This window comes from Magnolia sinica, chromosome 5 (genome assembly GCF_029962835.1).
Source record: "Magnolia sinica isolate HGM2019 chromosome 5, MsV1, whole genome shotgun sequence".
NCBI lineage: Eukaryota > Viridiplantae > Streptophyta > Magnoliopsida > Magnoliales > Magnoliaceae > Magnolia > Magnolia sinica.
The window spans coordinates 21,873,282-21,894,059 of record NC_080577.1 but is presented as its reverse complement, the minus strand read 5'-3'; the positions used below and the strand labels follow the sequence as shown (position 1 = coordinate 21,894,059).

Below are 20,778 nucleotides of genomic sequence, written 5' to 3'. Positions count from 1 at the left end.
ATGAAAAGATGCTCCTATGCTCTAGTGGCATTGGGACACACCTACCAATATTGTTCTATGGATGTACATGGTGACCCACGTTAGGATTTAATTGGACCACACGCCATTGTTAGAAATGAGCCACACAAATCATGTTTAGAATTTTAGTTGGTCTTGTACATCTTGGATTGATTTGATATAAAGGCAGTGGGAATGATAATTTTTCAAAAATCTTTTGCATCAATCTAATGCTTAAAAACCCGTGCCAATAACATGGGATTTTTATGATTAACAATTATACTAATTTTTTAAAAAACAAAAATCTCTCCCCAATCTATTTCAAATAAGAAAGGTAGAAAAACACCATCCATGCTTTGGTAGAAGTGAAAAAAGATGCTCATTATCTACTAAAAGTGACCCAAAACTCACACATGTGATATAGTAAAGAGGAAGGAGGGAAGGTAACAGAGGAGAGTGATAACCCTATACAAGCGACATCAAGGAGAGGTGATATCTAGGGTTCTCTCTGCTCTATGGTTTCTCCTCTCCTCTGAGATATGATCTATAGATAATGAGGATTAGGGTTTTCCGGGAATACACTAGATATAGTGGTCCTTCACACTATGAATTTTGATGTACTCTATTATGAAAAGAGTCCATTAAGGATAATGGGTTGGGTTAGGGTCAGGCCAAGTTGTGTCCAAGCTCGACCTGTATTGTTTAACTTAAGTCCAAATTAACCCTACCTAGTCCCATGACGGGCCAAAATAGTCCAGCCCAAGCCTGGCCAGAAAGGCTCATATAGGGTCTGACTTGAACCCGAGCCCAAGTGAAATTTGGAAAAATACATGGATATTTTGGTGAGCCCATGCCTACCTCCGGCTTATGATATTTGGGGGGCCCCTCGATCAAGAGAGAGAAAGAAAAGCCAACATGTTAGCTGTTGTTATGACAATAACGGCGTGGTTAGTTGGAGCCCAAACAGAGAGATGGGAGGGGTGGGTTGTACGTGAGAGATACAAAGACATGTGAATGGTGGCTCGGAGGTTAGAGAGAGAGAGAGAGAGGTGGGATGGTGGAAGACAGCACATATTTTTAGGTATTTCTTTAACAAAGCTCATACGGTTGGGGTTGCTGCTCAAGTGGGCCCCACCATCGTATCTACGTGAAATCCACCCCAATGACCAGGTGTGTCACCCAATATTTAGGTCAAGAGCCCAAAAATTAGCCCTGTCTATGTTTTATGTTTTAAAAGAATCACGAGATTGGAAAATGTGTACAGGGCAACACCCACCCTCCAAATTGTTTTCCTTCTTATGAATCACCTGAATAATTGATGAGCCCGATGTTTGGGAACCAAGCCTAAGTTTTAGTATGGTATGTAATGGATGGAGTGGATTTTATATAATCATCATGGTGGGCCCTCTTAATAGCAAAGGTGGACATCTCTTTCCCAAGTGTTTTCCTTAGTGTGGCCCATTTGTATCACGGCTCCGCTTGATTTTTTGGGTGGATTTCAAGGTGGAGCTCACGCAAGCAGCAACCCACTTTTCCAAAAAATCATATAAAAATGTCGTCAAGACGCACACCTTGTGTTGTGTTATATCATATATGTACAAAATAACTCAACCCATGCCCTCATTCTTTATTTTTCAGGGGACCCACCTAGACATGTATGTGAGATCCACTACGACCGTTAGATGTATAATCCTATGCTATTCCTATGGCCAAAAGATTAGGATATCCTGTGATTCAGGCGTCCACAACAAGGAAAATAGTTGGTAGAGTGAGGTCCACCCTTGATATTTATAGGGCTCACCATGATCATTATATAAAATCCACTCCACCCATTAAATACCAAACTAGAATTTAGGCCTAGGGCCTTAATTTCAGGCCAATTTATTATCCATCTGGGTCACATAGAGGGAAACAGTTTGGGGGTGAGCGTTGCCCTGTACACAGTTTCTAATAGTGTAGCCCACTTGAAACACGAATGAGATTGAGTTTTGGGCCTTGGGCCTAACATGGGGTGACACATATGGTGGTAGGGTGGATTTCACATAAACGCTATGATAGGGCTAACCTTTGCTAGGAACTAGAGCTGGGCACAAACCGACTCGATCCGGCGGATCCGAAGGTCTGGATCGGTGCGGTTCGAGTTGGATCGGTCAAATCTGACCGTTCATTGGATCAAGTTCGGATCGTGGTCAATCCAGACCGATTCGAACTGAATGGATCCGATCCGGACCGATCCGATCCGATCCAGAGTGATTCTTATGAATATTTATCAAATATATTTATCTGATGGAAGTTAGATGACAAATAAACATCAATGGGGCCTTATAAAATTTTCAATGGTGAAAATCAATACTTCTACTTTTTCCTTTGGTATGGTCCACTTGAGCTTTGGATATGCATCAATTTTGAGTTCAACCACTAAAATGATCTAGAAAAACGAATGGACGGCATGGATAAACCACATGCATTCACAGTGGGCCCCAACAGAGTTTACTCAATAGATAAGAGCGGGCGCAAATTAGATACCGATAGGTTGAGTAGCGAGACTCGCTACCGAAGTGATGTCACCAAGTTCCGTGGGCCCCACTATGATGTGTGTTTTGTATCCACACCTTCCATCCACTTAGAGAGATCATTTTAGGGCAATATCCAAAGAACGAGTTAAATCCAAAGCTCCGGTGGACCCCAGCATAGAAAACAATGGGACAATGACGCTCACCATTAAAAACTTTTAAATGCCACAAAAGTTTTAGATCAAGCTGATATTTGTGTCTTCCCTTCTTTCATGTCTTTTTTAACTTTTGAACAGGTTGGATTTCAAATAAACATTATGGTGGGCCTTAGGATAGTTTCAACTGTGGGAATCGCTCTCCCCACTGTTTTCTATGGTGAGATCCACTATAGATTTTTATCTACCTCATTCTTCCGCTCATGCATTAAAATGATATCTCAAAATGGATAGATGGACATCAGATATAACACATATATCATAGTGGGGCCTACAGAACTTGGTGACGTCACTTCGACAGATGACTCACTACTCAACATGTCAGTGTGTAGTCCGCGTCCGATAAGAGTGTACCCGATTTCGTGTGAAAGTGAAACACTCAAACACACCAGCTGTACACAGATACGTGTCGTGCGAAGACCAGCGCAGACGCGCCTCGAGCTTCGAGTTGTACAAACGGCTCAAATGAGATCAAAGTTACATGGGCCCCACAATGATGTATTTATTATATCCATACTGTTTATCCATTTTTCAAGATCATTTTAGAGCATTTGAAAAAAAAATGAATCATATCTAAAGCTCAAATGGACCACACCAAAAATAGCAGCGAGGATAATGATTTTCACCGTTAAAAAATTCGTAGGGCTCACCATAACGTTTATTTTCCATCTAATCTGTTAATAAGGTTAAAAATACATGGATGAAGAGGAAAAAAACAAATTTCATATTAATCCGAAATTTTCGTGATCTCCAAACGGGTTTCAATTGTAAATGCAATCCCCCACTGTTTTTTGCAGTGTGGTCCAACTGATCTTTAGATCTGTCTTATTTTTCAGCTCAAGCCTTAAGACGAACTCTCCAAATGGATGGACGGTTTGAATATAACACATACCTCATAGTTTGACCGACAGACCCAACCCGATCCGAACCGTACCCAACCCAATCCGACTCGATTTCCCTGACCGAGTCGGACTCGTTTCGGATCATGTCAACTGTGCGTCGGATCGGTTTGAGTCAGATGTCCCGAACTCAGTCCCGGATTGGATCGAGTTCAGGTCAGCCCATGTAGATTTCGGACGCAATCGAGTTGGACCTAATCTGATCCCACTCGGTCCGACGCCCAGCTCTACTAGGAACCCTTCAGGGCCTTTTCCTAACACGAAATAACTTTTCCCTCCACTATAATATATCGAAACGGTTGAAATTCATTTTGGCTGTCTTAGTCCAAGCCTAACCTAATTAAGAATTGGGCTTGAAATTTAAGCCTGAGCCTGGCCCTCTGGCCAGATTTTCAAGTACAAGCCCGACGTGGAAGCCCGACAAGCTAACCCGGCTCATTGACACCCCTAAAGCCCATAAAATACTTCATATATGCATGCAGCTACTTGATCATCCTATTTGATCTAGATTCCATGTTGATTAACTAGTAGACTATCAAATCTAAGCCATCAGATTATCGGTCATGGCATCGATTCCCTAGTGGGGGTGGCTAACAGTGGGGTGTGTAATAACAAGCAAAAAAAAAGGCCATTAGATTATCATCAATTATGATCAAAGCAGTTTTAATAATTAAATAAAAACTTTTACGATAAAAAACTTTATAAAGCTGATTAAAACCTTTTACGCACCAAGTCCGATAGAAAAATCATATGATGAATCGTCACTTGATGAATCTTGATCTAATAAAATCTAAATCATAAATAAGTCTTTAGGTAAAATTAGTAGATCCCATGTTATAGCACATGTAAGAATTAATGAGTTTAGATGAACGTACCCAACATCGCTTAGTGGATTTCATGTTTGTCTGTGTAAGAATCAATGAACCTGTTAGATCCTATGCTAGCATGTATAAGAATCAATAAATCTAAATGGACATACCAAACATCACTCACTCTCAATGACTTTTAAGAATCCCCATGAAATGAACCAAAGCTACCCAGTCGAGATCTAGACCTTATGCATCCTTAAGTTTAAGGATTAACGAACTCTCATGCACAATTAAGTCCGTTATTATATGATTGTAATCAAAGCTAATAGACTCTTTGACCATCAACTTGAATTTCAATCCACAATACAAGCATCCAAAAGTCCAATGTTAGGATCCTTTATCGATGACACACTTACACTCTTGTGTGAGTAATGGTAAATGCAGAACCAACATGAGGTCAATTCCCTTATGACTAATATTAGTCATTTCACACATAATGACCATACATCTTAAAGCATAATGTTCACATACGTGTCGTAAACATTTGCGCTAATTATAGTTTATCAAGTACCGAGATCCATAGACCAAAACTCTCATCAATAAGTGACTAATGTGTCCAATCTCAAGTTCCCAAGGACCAGAAAAATGAATCATCACATAACCCACATTATATAAGTTTTAAGGCAACGTTGGATGTCAATAACAGTATATCACATTATCCAAAAGACAACCGGTCATCAATATCAACAATTGAGATTGACCTAATCATATTTATATGATTAGTGGATTTAGGTGCACATTAGTTTTTCAGAGCACAACTCCAACTATACATACTTAATTGGGCCCCATCTCTAACAGCAACACGTGGCCTAATCGAATTCTTCTCAAGTGGACCACACCACGAGAAATAGTGGGGATATTGATGTTGGCCCCAACATATCTTAAATGCTGCAGGGATCTACTGCAAGTAGGTATTGTTGGCAATCTACCTTCTCATTGTCAAATTTTATTTTTTACACACACCCCTACAGTCACGCCCTAGTGGAATTTCACCACCTGTGGGCATGGAACCTAAACCTGGTGTTAAACTCCTAAAAGTCTTCCACCGAGGTACGGACTCGAACCCCATTTCTCATCGCACTTTATGCATGGCTGAACTTCAAGCCTATTAGAGGGTACGTAACCAAGTTGAAAATCATCCGCAATTCGGAATGAAGATAGATCGACAGCTGAGGCGTCCATCATAGAGGATGAGGCAGGAGCCACGGGAATAGTACCTAGTGACTTTTCTACCCCACATCATAACCATACATTGCAATGCAAATTATTATTCAATTGGGCCATACGTCAACAAATATGCTACAACGTGGATCTCATGTAATGGAAAAAGTAATTATAAAAATCATACAAGCACTAAAAAATGTGGCACATGTGTCAATGATTTTACAAAATAATAGCAATACAAAAATAAAAGAGCCATGGTTGACTATATTTATTAAATTTAGCAGAGCTTAAATTCCCCAAAAAAAAAAACAACAACAACATAGAGACAAACTTGCAGGTGATCCTTCTTGATGATGGACCATTTTCCATTTGTTTATTGCTCTGGTTTCAAGGTCTCTTCAGGCGCGGATGGCGATTGTGTGCCACACACCACCCACTTGACCGGTGTGGTGATGCCACCAAGTTCTGTGGGCCCCACCATGATGTATGTATTATATCCACACCGTCCATCAACTTTTGGAGATCATTTAAGGGCATGTGCCCATAAGTGAGGCAGATCCAGAGTTTAAAGGGACCACACCATAGGAAGCAGGGGACCATAACACTGACCGTTAAAACCTTCCTAAGCTCACCACATGATGTTTATTTGCCATCCAACCTGTTCATAGGAATAAAAATGAGGTAGATCCAAGGCTCAAGTGGACCACACCACGGGAAGTAACAATAATAATGACGCTAGCTGACTGTTGAAACCTTCCTATGGCCCACCTTGACCTTAATTTGTCATACAACCTGTTCATAAGGTCATACAGACCTAGATGCAGGGAAAACGCAAATATCTGCTTGATCCAAAATTTCTTCTGACCTCAAAAAGTTTTCAACGGTAGGTAATCAGTTTCCTCTGTGAGGTCTACTTTAACCTTTGATCTCTCTGATTTTTTGTCTTGTATCTTAAAATGATATGGAAAAATGGATGAACGGTGTGGATCAAGATGGCTCCTCAGAGGCCCTACGAACTATGGCCAGGCGGGGTAACTATCAGTCCGCGTCCGAGTATGGCCACGGGCTGCAGAGGAACTGAGTTAGCTCCGTTAGCTCAGTCGACTCAACTCAAAAAAGCTCAATTCAAATTGGTTTAAAACTGAGTTCGAGCTGAGTAGAGATGATTTTTTGAGTTCGAAAAAATTTTAAACTAGGTTCGAGTTTGCCCAAGCTCAACTTGACTACTCAAACCTCAACTCGCATCAACCGTGCCCTATGACTCCGTTACTTTGATATTAATATTGCTTACCAAGTGGATGATGAAATGAATCATAGAAGTATCAGTTGGTGGAAAGGAAGGTATGCATATAAAATAAATACCTTTATTTATTTTATTTATAATGCTTATAAGGTGTTTGATGAAATACATATAAACAGTTGCTGCTGTTTCATGTACCGTGAGAAATTAAAAGTGCACTCCATGTAGTGCATAAAGTTGATCTCAGCTCAAATTCGCCACGCTGTTGACCGAACCGGGCTGAGCTAGCCAGTCAGGCTTGAGTTCGAGGAGGGTCAGCAGCTGAGTCGAGGTGATTGGACTCGTGTACAGCTCTAACTCTATTGCTAGTTAACATTAAGAAAAACGCCCAAACGAAAGATCCAAATATGAAGATGTGCCACACCTGGTGATTACTAGCAGCGATTCCTTTTAGGCCGTGGCGTGCTTATGGTGAGGCCCACCTGATGAATGGACGTGATGTCGTACATGTGTGGTACAAGCCTTGTGACCACAATGAATACAGTAGGATATGATTGTATGTTCTCTCATACTGCCACGTGTCAATTATTGGTGGGGTCCAGGAGGTGTCGGCAGGATCATCTATGTGGTTGATGATTACGATGGGATGGCCCACTAGGCTATATCCACACGTGGCGCGAAGGAATCCACAGCGAATGTGTGGCTGCTTTAGGTGGGGTATGTTGAGGCCCCCAGTTATTAATTAGGAAGGTACAAAAACACGTGATACCTATAACAAGCAAGAGACCGTTTTCGTCAAGATTCATGTGAGTGGCAGAACAGGTGTTAGAGATCCCTCCTTACGTCACCATTGTCATACATCTGGGCCATTCATCTGGTTAGGGCACACTCTGATCAACGGTCAAAATTATGTGAGAAAAATGGACCGTTAGTACAAAAGTGTAACAGCCAAAGTTTAACATACGTGGCTAACTTTAATGAGTGTTCTACCTGATTTTGGCACTGCATGCTCGTGGTGCAACCTACCTGATGAATGGCCAGGATCTCTAATATAGATCACATCGGCATAGATCTCTTACACGTGTTCCGCCCCATTACATGGCGGCCACTGATTGAATCACGACCCTATTTGTTTTGGACTGCTAGCTTGATCACGCGTAGTCGTACAGGTGGCATGCCTTCAAAAAACTAAGAACGACGTGGGGGAGTATTTCAACCGGATCCACCCCGTCCATCAGGGGCGCTGCTACATTTTCACTAAAGGTCCAAAGTCATTCCATATCATGATTTAGGTGGTCCACATCATAGGGAATAGTGTAAAATCATGCATAAAAATCTAAATTCACGTTTTCCAGTCGACATGACTGTTGGAATGTACTAATTTTGGGGGATCTATTCATCCTAGTGTGGCAGATCAGATGAGTGGATTTGATTGCATATACACACCCTGTGGACCGACATAATTCTAAGGATTTTAATGGTGGGACTTCCCATCTCAGCTGTTCCCCTTTCTGTAGCCAAGATGAGCCTTGAATCAGCCTAGTTTTTGGGGTCAGTGCCAAAAAAAGGGTGGCCCACCAGATGGACGGAGTGGATCTACTCCACATGAATCATTCATCCACGTCAACGAAAAGTCACGCCCTCCACGTGACCACGCGTAGTCCCGCAGGCGTTTTCGTTTTATCTCGGACGCGGATGTTGCCAACACCATCCCGAGCCGTCGTGTGACGATGTGTTGGGCGCTGTGGGGCCCAACTTGATGTATATTTATTTTATCCACTCCATTCATCCGTTTTCCCCATAATTTTAAGACGTGAATCCAAAACTAAAACGGATCTGAAACTCAAGTAGACCACATCATACGAAGCAGTGATGATTGAACGCTCACCATTAAAAGAAAGATTCTTGGGGCCATAAAACCTTTCGATCAGGTTTATATTGGCGTTTTCCTTTCATCCATGTCTAAGTGACCTTATCAACAGTTCGATGGTAAATTAACATTACGGTGGACCCTGGAAAAGTTTCAACGGTTGATGTCATTATCCCCACTGTTTCCTACTGTATGGACTGCTTTGAGCTTCGGATCTGTTTCATTTTTTGGTTAATGCCGTAAAAAAATCTGAAAAATCGGATGGACGGCGTGGATATAAATCACATACATCACGTTGGGCCCAACACATTAATACCACAGCTGGGTGTGGCGTTGCCAACGCCACCTAATCCGCCTCCTTTCATTTCTAGAAGGAATTAGGTGGCATGGAATTTAAAAAACATAATTGTTACCCACGGCAGGGATTATCCCAGTTGCCATGGGATAAGATTAATTTCATGCTTTGTTGGTAATACCGTAGTACATTGAATGGATATACCTACCATCATTTGAAATTACTTAGAATAATACACATGTGTTATATCTAAACCGTTAATTTGTTTTGTAACCTCATTTTATGGCATGGGCCTAAAAATGAGGCAGATCCAAAACTTATGTGGCCCTAAAGAAGCTTTCAAACGGAAGGTATTCAATCCCTGTTGCTTTCTATGGTGGGGTCCACTTGAGCTTTAGATTTACCTGATTTTTTGGCCCATGCTCTAGAATAATCTGAAAAAATGGGTGGACAGTGTGGATATAGCCCACACATCGTGGTGGGACCTACACAATTTGCTAATATTGAGTGAAATCGGCATGGGACCAATGCAATTCCATCTTAATCTAATTCCAAGCTTTTCCATTCTTCTCAAACATGGAGTGGAATTGGCACAGGACCAGATGAATCTCATCCCACCTAATCGCTTCTAATCCCACTGCCCAAACACGCCCTAAGGCTAATTTCACGTTTTCTGTGTTAACGAATTCAGGATAATTAATTGTTGAATACGCCGAAATGGCATTTGTTTAATGTTCATTACGAATTTGTACGGCAGATTGAAGAGGTGAGGCACATGCCAGTGCGGCACACGTGTGTGAGATTGTATCTACGTATAATGTGAGAGCGTGGATGGCTGAAATTTTCCTCCAGGCTGCTACAGCGAATCCAGGTCGGACCGTCTAATGGTTACGTGGTCAAATAATAGTAATAATAATAATAATATATAATTAAGATTTACACAGCATGTCTTTTTTAAACTTAGATAATATTATTTATTTAGTTGTCACGGGCAATAACATATTAAGGCCTACATTCAAAGTCCATCTAGATCTCGTGAAACCCATACTTAAGGCTTTTATATTTAAACCTCAAGGAGGGTTGAAAAGGAAAAGTTAATAATTTTAGGGGCAAATAACATTTGAAGGTTAATACACAATCAGACACATAATTAAGACTTCCATATCTAAACCTTTCAAAGAGATTGAGAAAATAAGTTAATAATTATATTTATACTATTTGTAATTCTTCGTGCAACTTAATTATATCCTCGAATGCTGAATCCCAAGGTGGTATGTCTGATTTATGACATTGGTTTGATCGGGCACTACCTTTTACAAGGTTGATGGACTAACTCGGCTAAGCATTATTTTAGAGTTGCCACTAGCATAAAAATAAAAAAAAATTAAAAATTAAAAACTAAAAAAGAAAAACCAGAATCACAATTCGCTAAAATCCATAGATTCACTTTAATATTGGAAAATCAAAGAATTTCTAACTCAGATAACTCTTCAATAGGTATGCATCATAAATTTTGGATAAGGGTAGTCGTTATGAAAAAGCACGCATCAATTTCCACCCGTGTAGAACATGTTCTCTACTTTACCAGGCCAGATTCAAGAAACTTCTAGTAAAATACTGAAATTTAAAATAAAATAAAATTTAAAAAAAAAACTAAAAACGAAATGAAAATGATAAGAAAAAAAAATTCGATAGAAGTACAGAAAAAAAAAAGAATACAGAATTTTTAGTTACTCTTTTAAATCACATGTTTTTTATACAGAAAATATCTAAGAAGGACAACTATAGAGTATACTTTACGTTATGTCAAAGCAAGGTATACAATTTCAGATGTTCGAAGTAAAGGAATTGGAATGTACATATTAAAAAATGATAAATCGAAAATATAACATTGATTTTGAAGTTGAAATAGATCATAAGAGATTGGAAAGAAAAAAAAGACCTACAACAAAGAGCTAGAGTATCAGTCTTTGCCCTAAAACTGTACTCAGACCCGGCTCTCTCTCTATATTCTCCACCTGGTCAGACTCCCCACCCCTCACTGCGAATGCAAAAACCTCATTTTACATAGATATTTAGAGCAACATACTCCGCTATCACGAGCCTCTAAGTTTAGTTTCAAAAATTAGGTTAATGTGAGTTGTTATGGGAAGATCCGAGCCCTTTATAATTTCGAGGGCCGATGTCTTGCTGACCCGATCGGACAGACAACTACCCTATGTGGTGACTGCAACTGAAGGATTCGTCAATGAGTCGCAAAGTCACTTCGGTCCTGAGACTAATGGTCGATTCAGCTCGAGACGATCTGAGACCAAAACAGGAGGAATCCCAACTCGATAAAATAGGTTTGACGCTTCACCTCGGACCTCATGAAAAAGTCCTTCAGAACGTCCGATTGGCAAGAGGCCAAGTCCATCGGCTCGGCTCGGATTGTAAATACGGCCACTGATCAGCAAAGGCTTGTAATCACCTCAATTGAGGCCCTATCTGCTAGAAGAACCGAGCCAAGGCCGGATCCGAAGATAGGTGCTCCATGTGCTAAGCTTAGAAACTACTATAAGTGGACATAGCCGGTTACTTCACTCGCAGATACGCATGATGCGCATAATATGCTACACGATCCTTGAATTGCGTACGATATCCCCACGATCCGAAAATCCCACTGATTGAATGAATCGTGCCGAGATTAACGGACTTAGACCATTCGACAGGTATAAATACAATAAGATCTCATTGCTACAGGGATGCAAGATCTTGCACTCTCCCACTACCTTTCAACTTAGATCCCGATTCCCTTGACCTTACTTAGGCATCGGAGGGTCCCCCGGCCTAGCCAGGGTCTCCATTGCTCACCCTTTGTATAGGACCAGGGTCCATCCGAGGAGCATTGCAAGGAGTGGAGGGTGATCCAGATTTTGTCATCAACATTTTTGGCGCCGTCTGTAGGAAGCTAATACAAAAGGTCAGGTTCTTATTCTCAAAGATAATGGCTAGAGGCAAGAAGAAAGCGGTAGCTGCCAAACCGGAACCGAATGAGCAAACTCGTTCATCCTCACTATTTCATGCAGAATTAGCCCCGGGGCCGTCCCAGCGTTCTCGCAATCGGGCAAGTAAATATCGCGTCATATAGGGTGAGATACAAGCCCTACGTGACGAGGTGAATAGGATGAAGCAACAATAGGAGCCACAACCGCACCCAGCTCAGGAGAATCCTGTTCTTAAAGCAGTCGATTTGGTCGTGGAAACTCACTCTGTGCCGGGAAGTATGAGACCCGAAGCACCTTAGCACCTCAGATGCCGATTTCAGGGCAGAATCCTCTTCCGACCCAAATCCGAGACTCAGCTCGGAATGATGTCACTCGAGCTCCAACCAACGCTTCAGTCACTTCATCCCTGGCGCCGACGGATTTCCGCCATCGGCTAGAACAGAGGAGAGGAAGGAGAACTCCGAAGACAGAAAACACCCAAGAAATTATAGCAGAAAACAATGACCCGTGGGAGAAACGATTCGCAGAGCTCAACGACAAATTCTTAACCCTGGAAAAGAAACAACAGTCGGCGTCAGTCCCTACCGCCGTTCAGGCAATGATGGAAGAGACCGAGCCTCCCTTCACCTCGAAAATCATGAGCGAGTTGATGCCTCAGAGGTTCGGTATATCTCCTGTCATCCAATATTCTGGATCTGAAGACCCATCCGAGCATGTGGAAGCCTATCGCTCATAGATGCAGATCCAAACAGCGATAGACGTCATGATGTGCTGGAAGTTCTCGATCACGCTTACAGGTTCCGCTCGGAATTGGTACCGGCAGCTCAAACCAAATTCCATCAGTTCCTTCGCGGAGTTGAGCCAACTATTCCTTACCCAATTCATAAGTGGTAAGAGAAGTCGAAAGCCCAATACCTATCTATTCGCTATCAAACAAGAGTCGAAGGAGTCATTGAAAGACTACATCGCCCGTTTTAACGAGGAAGCACTGGTGATAGAAGATTACAATGACAAAATAGCGCTCGCTGTTATGTTCAGCGGGCTATGGGAAGGGAAATTCACTTTCTCCATTGGAAAGAACTCTCCGAAGACGCTGGCTGAACTAGTCGCTCGAGCTCAAAAATACACCAACGTGGAAGAATTCTCCAATGCCCGTAAAAATGTCCAAGTGTTAGAGATAAATGATAAAGGGAAGAGGCCTAGAAATGGGGAAGCCCAGCCGTCCAGTAAGGGGACCGACGACCGCGCCCCTCGCGATAGTCGTCTGAATAGAAGGCCGGAAGGAAAATTCCGTTCCTACACCCCCCTTAACACGTCTGCTGAGCAGATTCTATTAGACATCCGGGGAGAAAAACTGCTAAATTGGCCTATTTGTATGAGGGCCAACCCGAATCACCGAGACAAGCGTAAGTACTGTCGATTCCACCAAGATCATGGTCATAATACGGCCGATTGTGTGGATCTCAAGGCTGAGATTGAAGCCCTTATTCGGAAGGGACACCTGCGTCGATACACCAAATAGGGAAAAGTCGCTCGAAAAGAAGGAAGAGAGCGAGAGCGGCCAAAAAATATCACGGAAGAGCCCGCTAAAATTCGCACTATCTTCAGAGGTTCGTCTGGTGGAGGAGACTCAAATAGGGCCCGGAAAGCCCATTCCCGGAAGCCTAACCTGGAACATTACGTTCATTTAACCAAGCGACCCAGCAAAGAACTCCGTATCAGCCCATGCACTCTAACCTTCACGGAAGAAGACGCACGCGGAATCCAGCATCCACACGACGATGCCTTAGTGGTTACTATGACCATAGCGAACCGTAAGGTATACCGCATCTTGGTTGACACCGGGAGCTCGGCCGACGTGATTTATTCTAAAGCCTTTGAAAGAATGGAGATTTTGAGGTCTCATCTTAGGCCTGTAAAGACCCCACTGCACGACTTTGCCGAGGAAAGAGTGATCTCTGAAGGAGTCATCTCCCTCCCAATGACTGCAGAAGAAGGACAACATCAAGTCACACTTATGGTAGACTTCCTAGTTGTCAACGTACCATCAGTACATAACGTCATTCTAAGAAGACCTTCTCTCAACGCGATGAGAGCAGTCGTCTCCACGTATCATCTCATAATGAAATTCTCCGCCAAGGGCGGAATAGGCTACCTCCGAGGCGATTAGCGAGAAGCTCGGAGATGTTATGCAATAGCAGTAAAGAAATATTCAATTAAACAAGCACTCACTATCAATATCCTGGACCCCAAAGGGCCTGCGGAAGGCTTGTTCGTGAAAGACCTAGTGAACGTACCGCTTGATGAAGCCGATCCGAGCAGAACCGTTCAACTCGAGACAGCGTTGAGCTCTGAACAATGGCTCGGAATACTAGCCTTCCTACGACAACATAGGGATGTCTTCGCATGGTCCCACCAAGATATGTCCGGAATTTCTCCGGATGTCATAGTGTACAGGCTGAACATGGATCCGAATCATAGACCTGTCAAGCAGAAGAGAAGGTCGTTCGAAGCCGAACGATATGAAGCAATAGCTAACGAGGTATCTGTTCTGCTCGACGCCAAATTTATAGAAGAAGTACATTATCCCGACTGGATCACGAATGTGGTCCTTATGAAGAAAGCCAACAGGAAGTGGCGAGTCTGCATGGATTACTCAGATCTGAACAAAGCTTGTCCGAAAGATAGTTTCTCATTGCCTCGGATCGATCAGCTAGTGGACAACACGGCCGGTCACGAATTACTCTCTTTTCTGGATTATACTCCGAGTATAACCAGATTGCGATGCATCCCCCAGACAAGAAGAAAACTACCTTTGTCACAAACAAGGGACTCTACTGTTACTGGGTCATGCCATTTGGCCTGAAAAATGTTGGGGCCACGTATCAAAACTGGTCAATCAAATGTTCTCCAAACAAATCGGGCGCACAATGGAAGTGTATGTTGATGATATGTTGGTACCGATCACCAGATGGATCTCAGAGAAATGTCTGCCGTCCTCCGAGAATACCAGATGAAGCTGAATCCCACGAAGTGCGCTTTCGGAGTCGGCAGAAAAATTCTTTGGGTTTCAAGTCAGTCAGAGAGGCATTGAGGCGAACCCTGATAAGATCAAGGCACTCCTCAACATGAGTTCACCTCAGACTCTAAAGGAAATACAATGCCTCACAGGGTGAGTCGCGGCGCTCAGACGCTTCATATCTAGAGCTACAGATAAATGTCTCCCCTTCTTCCAACAGTTGAGGGATAATAAGAAGGCAGAGTAGACATTGGAGTGCGAACAAGTCTTCGAACAACTGAAGCAGTATCTGGGATCACCCCCCTTGCTATCCAAACCTGAAGAAGGTGAACCACTGTTCCTCTACCTCGCAGTCTCGGCCTCGGCCGTTAGCTCGGCCCTGATAAGGGAGGTTGGGGCAAGCAACACCCTGTATATTATGTGAGCAAGGCTATGGTACCTGCAGAAACAAGATATTTACCCCTAGAAAAGCTGGCGCTCAGCCTCATTGTTTCAGCTCGGAGGTTACGTCCATATTTCCAAGCTCATTCCATAGTTGTGTTGACAGACTACCCTCTCAAACAAGTTCTTCAGAGGCCCAAGGTGTCAGGTCGGATGACCAAGTGGGCTATCAAACTTGGTGAGTTCGACATCCAGTTTCGTCCGAAGACAGCAATCAAGGGCTAAGCGATGGCCGACTTCATTACTGAATTCACCACTCCGAGCATGGGAGAGATCAATGCGGAGGTTGAAATAAGTCCACATGTCCCTCCAAGAGACCAAAAGGAGGTATCAGACCCAGGATGGGTCCTCTATGTGGATGGGTCGTCCAACATCAAAGGAGTCGGCGCCGGAATCGTCCTGATCGCGCCTGATTCCACAATTATCTAATATGCGATCAGGCTCGGATTCAAGTCCTTAAACAATGTGGCTGAATACGAAGCTTTGCTAGCCGGACTCAGGCCGGCAACGAGTCTGGGTGTTCAATCTCTTTAGGTCCGATGTAACTCTCAGTTGGTGGTAAACCACATTTCTACCGAGTATGAAGCTAAGGAAACAAGGATGATCGCTTATCTTGACGAGGTGAAGAAATTGATCGAAAGATTTTGGAGTTGCACTGTCCGTCAAATTCCGAGAGCGGAAAATTCATGGGCCGACGCCCTAGCACGGCTCACCTCGGCCGCGGAAGGGAAGATCCCAGGAGTCATCAATGTTGAATTCATAAAGCACCCAAGCATCGATAAGACTGAGAAAAAGGAGGTTAATCTGAGTCATGCCAATCCGAGCTGGATGGACCCGATCTTCAACCACCTCACGACTGGTGAAGTCCCCTCAGATAAGTTGGAAGTCAGGCGACTGAGAGTCTGAGCAGCTCAATATACCATCCTGGATGGTATCCTATACAAAAAAGGGCATTCTCAGCCCTACCTCAGGTGTCTCCGGCCCGATGAGGCTGAATATGTCATTCGAGAGGTTCATGAAGGAATCTGCGGGAACCATTTTGGCAGCTGAGCCTTGGCTCTGAAAATACTCCGACAAGGATATTTTTGGCCGACCATCAAAGAGGACACTAAAGACTATGTTCAGAAATGTGACAAATGCCAGTGTTTTGCGGCCGTGCCAAGACAACCCGCAGAAGAAATGACTCTCATGAGCAGTCCCTGGCCATTCGCCCAGTGGGGAGTCGACATCATCGGCCCTTTGCCCATAAGGAAAGGACAAGTCAAGTTCACTATCATTGCTGTCGACTACTTCACCAAGTGGGCCGAGGCCGAGCCTGTCGCCAAGATCACAGAACAAAAGGTGATTAACTTTGTCTAAAAAAATATTATCTGCCGGTTCAGAATTCCACGTACCATCGTATCAAACAATGGCCGGCAGTTTGACAACGACAAATTTCGAAGCATGTGTCAAGGACTCGGCATCACAAATGCATACTCTTCTCCTCGACATCCCTAGTCTAATGGACAGGTGGAAGTAGTTAATAAAGTTATCAAGCATCATCTCAAGACGAAGTTGGAGAAAGCGAAAGGCAACTGGGCCGAGGAACTTCCATTCGTTCTCTGGGCCTACAGGACCACGGCTCAGTCCTCAACAGGAGAAACTCCATTCTCACTCTCTTACGGCTCAGAGGCGATGGTGTCAGTCGAAATCAGTCTCCCTACGGCTCGGGTTAAGATTATCATGAAAATCAGAACTCCGAACAGATCGCGGCTAATCTGGATTTGCTCGAAGAAATTAGAGATATCTCAAGGCTCCGAGCTCGTCATCAACAAGTTGCACGATTCTACAATTCAAAAGTCAAGACCAAACGGTTCCGTCCGGGGGACTTGGTCCTTCGCCGGGTGTTCTAGAACACCGTTGAGCCGGGAGATGGAGCACTCAGGCCTAACTGAGAAGGGCCTTACCGTGTTGTCTGATCGACCAAACCAGGTTCTTACTACTTAGAAGATCTCGAGGGCCGTTCGCTCCCCCACCCCTGGAATGCCGAGCATCTAAAGATTTACTACCCGTGACAAGATAACCTTTAAGGCCCTCAATAAATATGCGCTTCTAAGCGACAAGCCTTTAAGGCTCTCAACAAGTGTATACCTCCGAGCGACTAGCCCTTAAGGCTCTTAATGAAATTCACTGTTTCCTCCCTACTTAATCAGACTAAGGAAAAATTACCTCTCACATGCAGAGACAGACTCAACGAGCTGATCCCCTAGAGAAGGGGTTAGCGTAATCTCACGAAAACTCGACAAGGCATCCCCTCTTAAGTCAAGGGAAAAGCCAAAAGATGACCCAAATCCCTAGGCGTTTGGACTCCAATGATCATGCCATAAAGGCTTAAAAATTCTACGAGATGGCATTAGAAGGGGCTGACCCGTCAAAGGGCCGGTCATGCCCAGAAGTAAACTGACCTGTCGGCGAATTAGTTCGGCAATTAACAAACAACAGTCATCATCCGAACGCCCTTTCCAAATAGTTAAATTATCATCATCCAAAAAAAATCCATACACGGGAAAAAGTTTCAAGTCCACGAAAAAAATACTAAAGATTATACAATCGGAGGTGCTTGGGAGTCGGGGGCTTGGTCCGGGCGGACATCTTCAGCAGGTACCTCTCCGGTGTCTTCAGACAACAATGGTTCGAGGTTGAGGTCCGGGTACAAATCCTGGACCGCCTCAATACAAGCATCGAAACCACAGTTGTAAAACTTGGTAGCTTCGGCGTCCCTTTCCTTTGAGGTCTTGAAGGCATCTACTGCCGTGGCTACTGCTTTAGCCAGGGAGGCCTCATCCTCGGCCCATTGGGCCTCCATTGCTTGGGAGACAGCTCGGCTCCGCTCTTCTATCGCTTAAGCTCTAGTCTGATCTAGGACTTCGCCTAGTCGAGTAATCTCCTTAGCCAATGAATCCACATGAGCCTTAGCTCGTGCCAGCTCAGCCGCCGCCACATCGCAACGGGCCTCGAGATCACTCACGACCCCTTGCAGCTGGAGCTCTCTAGCCTGTCCATCCCGCTCTCTAGCCTTCCCTTCCTCAAGCTGCCGACGCAGCTCACCCTGCTCAAGTAGGAGGAAATTGGCTTCATCCCGCAAGATCCTCACTTCGATCTTGAGGGCCTCCGCCTCGGCCTCTCTCTTTTCCAACTCCTGCGCCCTCTCCCGAACCGAAAGGAGCTTTGGGACAAACTGAATGAAAACAGAGAAATAAACATACGAGTGTGAAAGAAATGAAAACTAAGAAGCAGAAAGGCAACAAAAAATATGTGTAAAAAACGGAAGCCATGTCATTCAAAAAGGAGCTATCTGATCTATTGAGAAGGCGGGTTATATCCTCCTTTGTGGCATGTTTGGCAGCCCAAGGCGTCAGGCAAGACAGGTGGTAGCCTGATTCAAACCTTCCACCGCTCGTCCCCACCTGGGCCGAGCCCATGGCTTCCTCAGCTCCGGTCCAACTACCTGCCGAGACTTAGACTTCAGCCCTGAGATCATTCCCGTCATCGGGAGGAGAAAGCATGTTGTCAGCTATTCGGATAGCCTCCTCTCGCTCGGAGGAAGAAGGGACAGCAATACAAAGCTCGGGGGCTGGAAGAGGAACCTCCACGGCAGGGGGGCTGCAGTAGGTGGAGGGGGAAGGGAAGGAGATATAATCGCTGGAATCGGAACAATGATTGCTGGAACTTGGGGCCCAGCAGACGTTGCGACTAGTATCGCAGCAAGAATTGGAGCAGCAGCCGGAGCTGCAAAAATGGGAGCGGGGCCAGAGGGAGGAATGGCCTGCCTCTTTCGAGCGGTGGTCTTCGCCCGGGGCCCGGATCTCAACATTTCTTCAGTCGTCGGAGCGGCTTTCCTCCTCCGAGAACCAGATGCCTCGGCCATACCTGTCAAAAGTGATGGGTCAAATAATCAAGTCTAAGAGTTCAATCCCTGTAAAAAAAAAACTTACTGAAAGACGTTGGAAGAGGTTGGGACTTGCACAGCCCGCACCAATGAAGGTTGGTGGCAGTGATCAGGTTCGACCAGGAAAGGAGCTCTCCCGATCGTGCCCTGGCCTTAGCTATGCGATTCTTCTGGGCCGAATCAAGGAGAGGTGTGCCCCTTGGAAAATCTACAAAGATAAATATAGCTTCAGTCTAACCAACATAATAAAGAAGAGTGAAGAAAGGAGGGAATAATTGGTCCGACCTGGTTTTGAAAATTGGGTGGGGACCCGTGTTGTCAAGGTTCTGAGCTCAGTCACTGGTGCCTTCCATTCGCCCGCAGCCCAGAATCATTTATTCTTCCAGTCCTTATTGGAGGACGGAAGATTCATCATGAGCCCCGACCCCTTGCTGCCTCGGGTCGCGAAGTAGTACCATGGTTCTTGACTGTCGTGCTTGACCAGGTACAAACTTATCAACTCCTCAGGGGTCAGCTCCGGGTTCCCGACTTGACGCCAAATAATATAAGAAGAAATTAGCACCCTCGAAGCATTGGGGGTGAATTGCCCGGGAGATAAGCCGAGGTAGGCGGTCACGGCTCGAATGAAGGGATGTAGAGGAAGTCAGAGCTCGCATTGTAGCGCACAAGAAAATGGCAACCTCTCCCTCAGTAGGCGCACCAGCGGTGTTGAGGGGCCCTGGGGCTCTTATCTGGATGGAGTCGGAGATCTGAAACTTCGAGCGGATCCATTCCATTTAAGACTCAGAGAGCACGGAACCTCCTAGGACTACCTCCAAGGCCCGTCCACTTGCTGGCATCCTTGTGGCCTCGGTAGTTGTAACCCGGGGGGCTCGAGTAGTCTTCTTAACAACCCTTTGAGTCCGAGCCCCTGCTTCTTTCTGTCTTCGAGGCGAAGGGAATAGGGGTACAGCTTCATAAGGACCTTCAGATGCCCCTCTCCTATTATCAGAACTCCCCGACTCGAAATCGTCATCATAATCTCGAACGGTCTCCAGGTCGGACGACATCTTAAAGGAAAGGTACGCAAAGAAGCACAAGGAAGGAGACTCACCGGACAATCACCGGGAATCGCTTTTGCCGAAAATGCCTGATCAGTCGGAATCGCCTGTCAGAAAACCTTAACCAGTCGGAATCGCCCTCGCTGAAAATCGCCTCCTTCGGTAACAACTCAAGCATAAAGCGCAGAAGTAAAACAGAGGTCTCCAAAGGAGGCTTATATAGACCTTGCCAAATCTCTACATTAATGACAAGAAATGATGGCCGCAGCCGAATTATCGCGAGCCGACTTCGGAGCTTACG

General features: G+C 44.5%; 2 protein-coding genes across 2 annotated transcripts; both read left to right on the top strand.

Moving 5' to 3' along the window:
• Nucleotides 1–12,356: 12,356 nt before the first annotated feature.
• On the top strand, nt 12,357–13,571 carry LOC131246985 (uncharacterized). Its single transcript, XM_058247435.1, has 2 exons — nt 12,357–12,644; nt 12,828–13,571. The coding sequence occupies exons 1-2, from the start codon at nt 12,357–12,359 to the stop codon at nt 13,569–13,571; spliced, it is 1,032 nt and encodes a 343-aa protein (XP_058103418.1).
• A 276-nt stretch (nt 13,572–13,847) lies between these two features.
• Nucleotides 13,848–15,143, top strand: LOC131246984 (uncharacterized). Its single transcript, XM_058247434.1, has 3 exons — nt 13,848–14,211; nt 14,305–14,591; nt 15,021–15,143. The coding sequence occupies exons 1-3, from the start codon at nt 13,848–13,850 to the stop codon at nt 15,141–15,143; spliced, it is 774 nt and encodes a 257-aa protein (XP_058103417.1).
• Nucleotides 15,144–20,778: the final 5,635 nt, after the last annotated feature.

What these genes read in the sequence shown, in the direction of transcription:
- LOC131246984 (XM_058247434.1), top strand. Translation starts at nt 13,848, where the DNA reads ATGACCATAGCGAACCGTAAGGTATACCGCATCTTGGTTGACACCGGG. An exon ending in CGGAATAGGCTACCTCCGAG is followed by an intron (nt 14,212 to 14,304) that starts GCGATTAGCGAG and finishes TGGACCCCAAAG; the next exon opens with GGCCTGCGGAAGGCTTGTTC. An exon ending in ATGAAGCAATAGCTAACGAG is followed by an intron (nt 14,592 to 15,020) that starts GTATCTGTTCTG and finishes ACCGATCACCAG; the next exon opens with ATGGATCTCAGAGAAATGTC.
- LOC131246985 (XM_058247435.1), top strand. Translation starts at nt 12,357, where the DNA reads ATGCCGATTTCAGGGCAGAATCCTCTTCCGACCCAAATCCGAGACTCA. An exon ending in CAGTCCCTACCGCCGTTCAG is followed by an intron (nt 12,645 to 12,827) that starts GCAATGATGGAA and finishes ATGTGCTGGAAG; the next exon opens with TTCTCGATCACGCTTACAGG.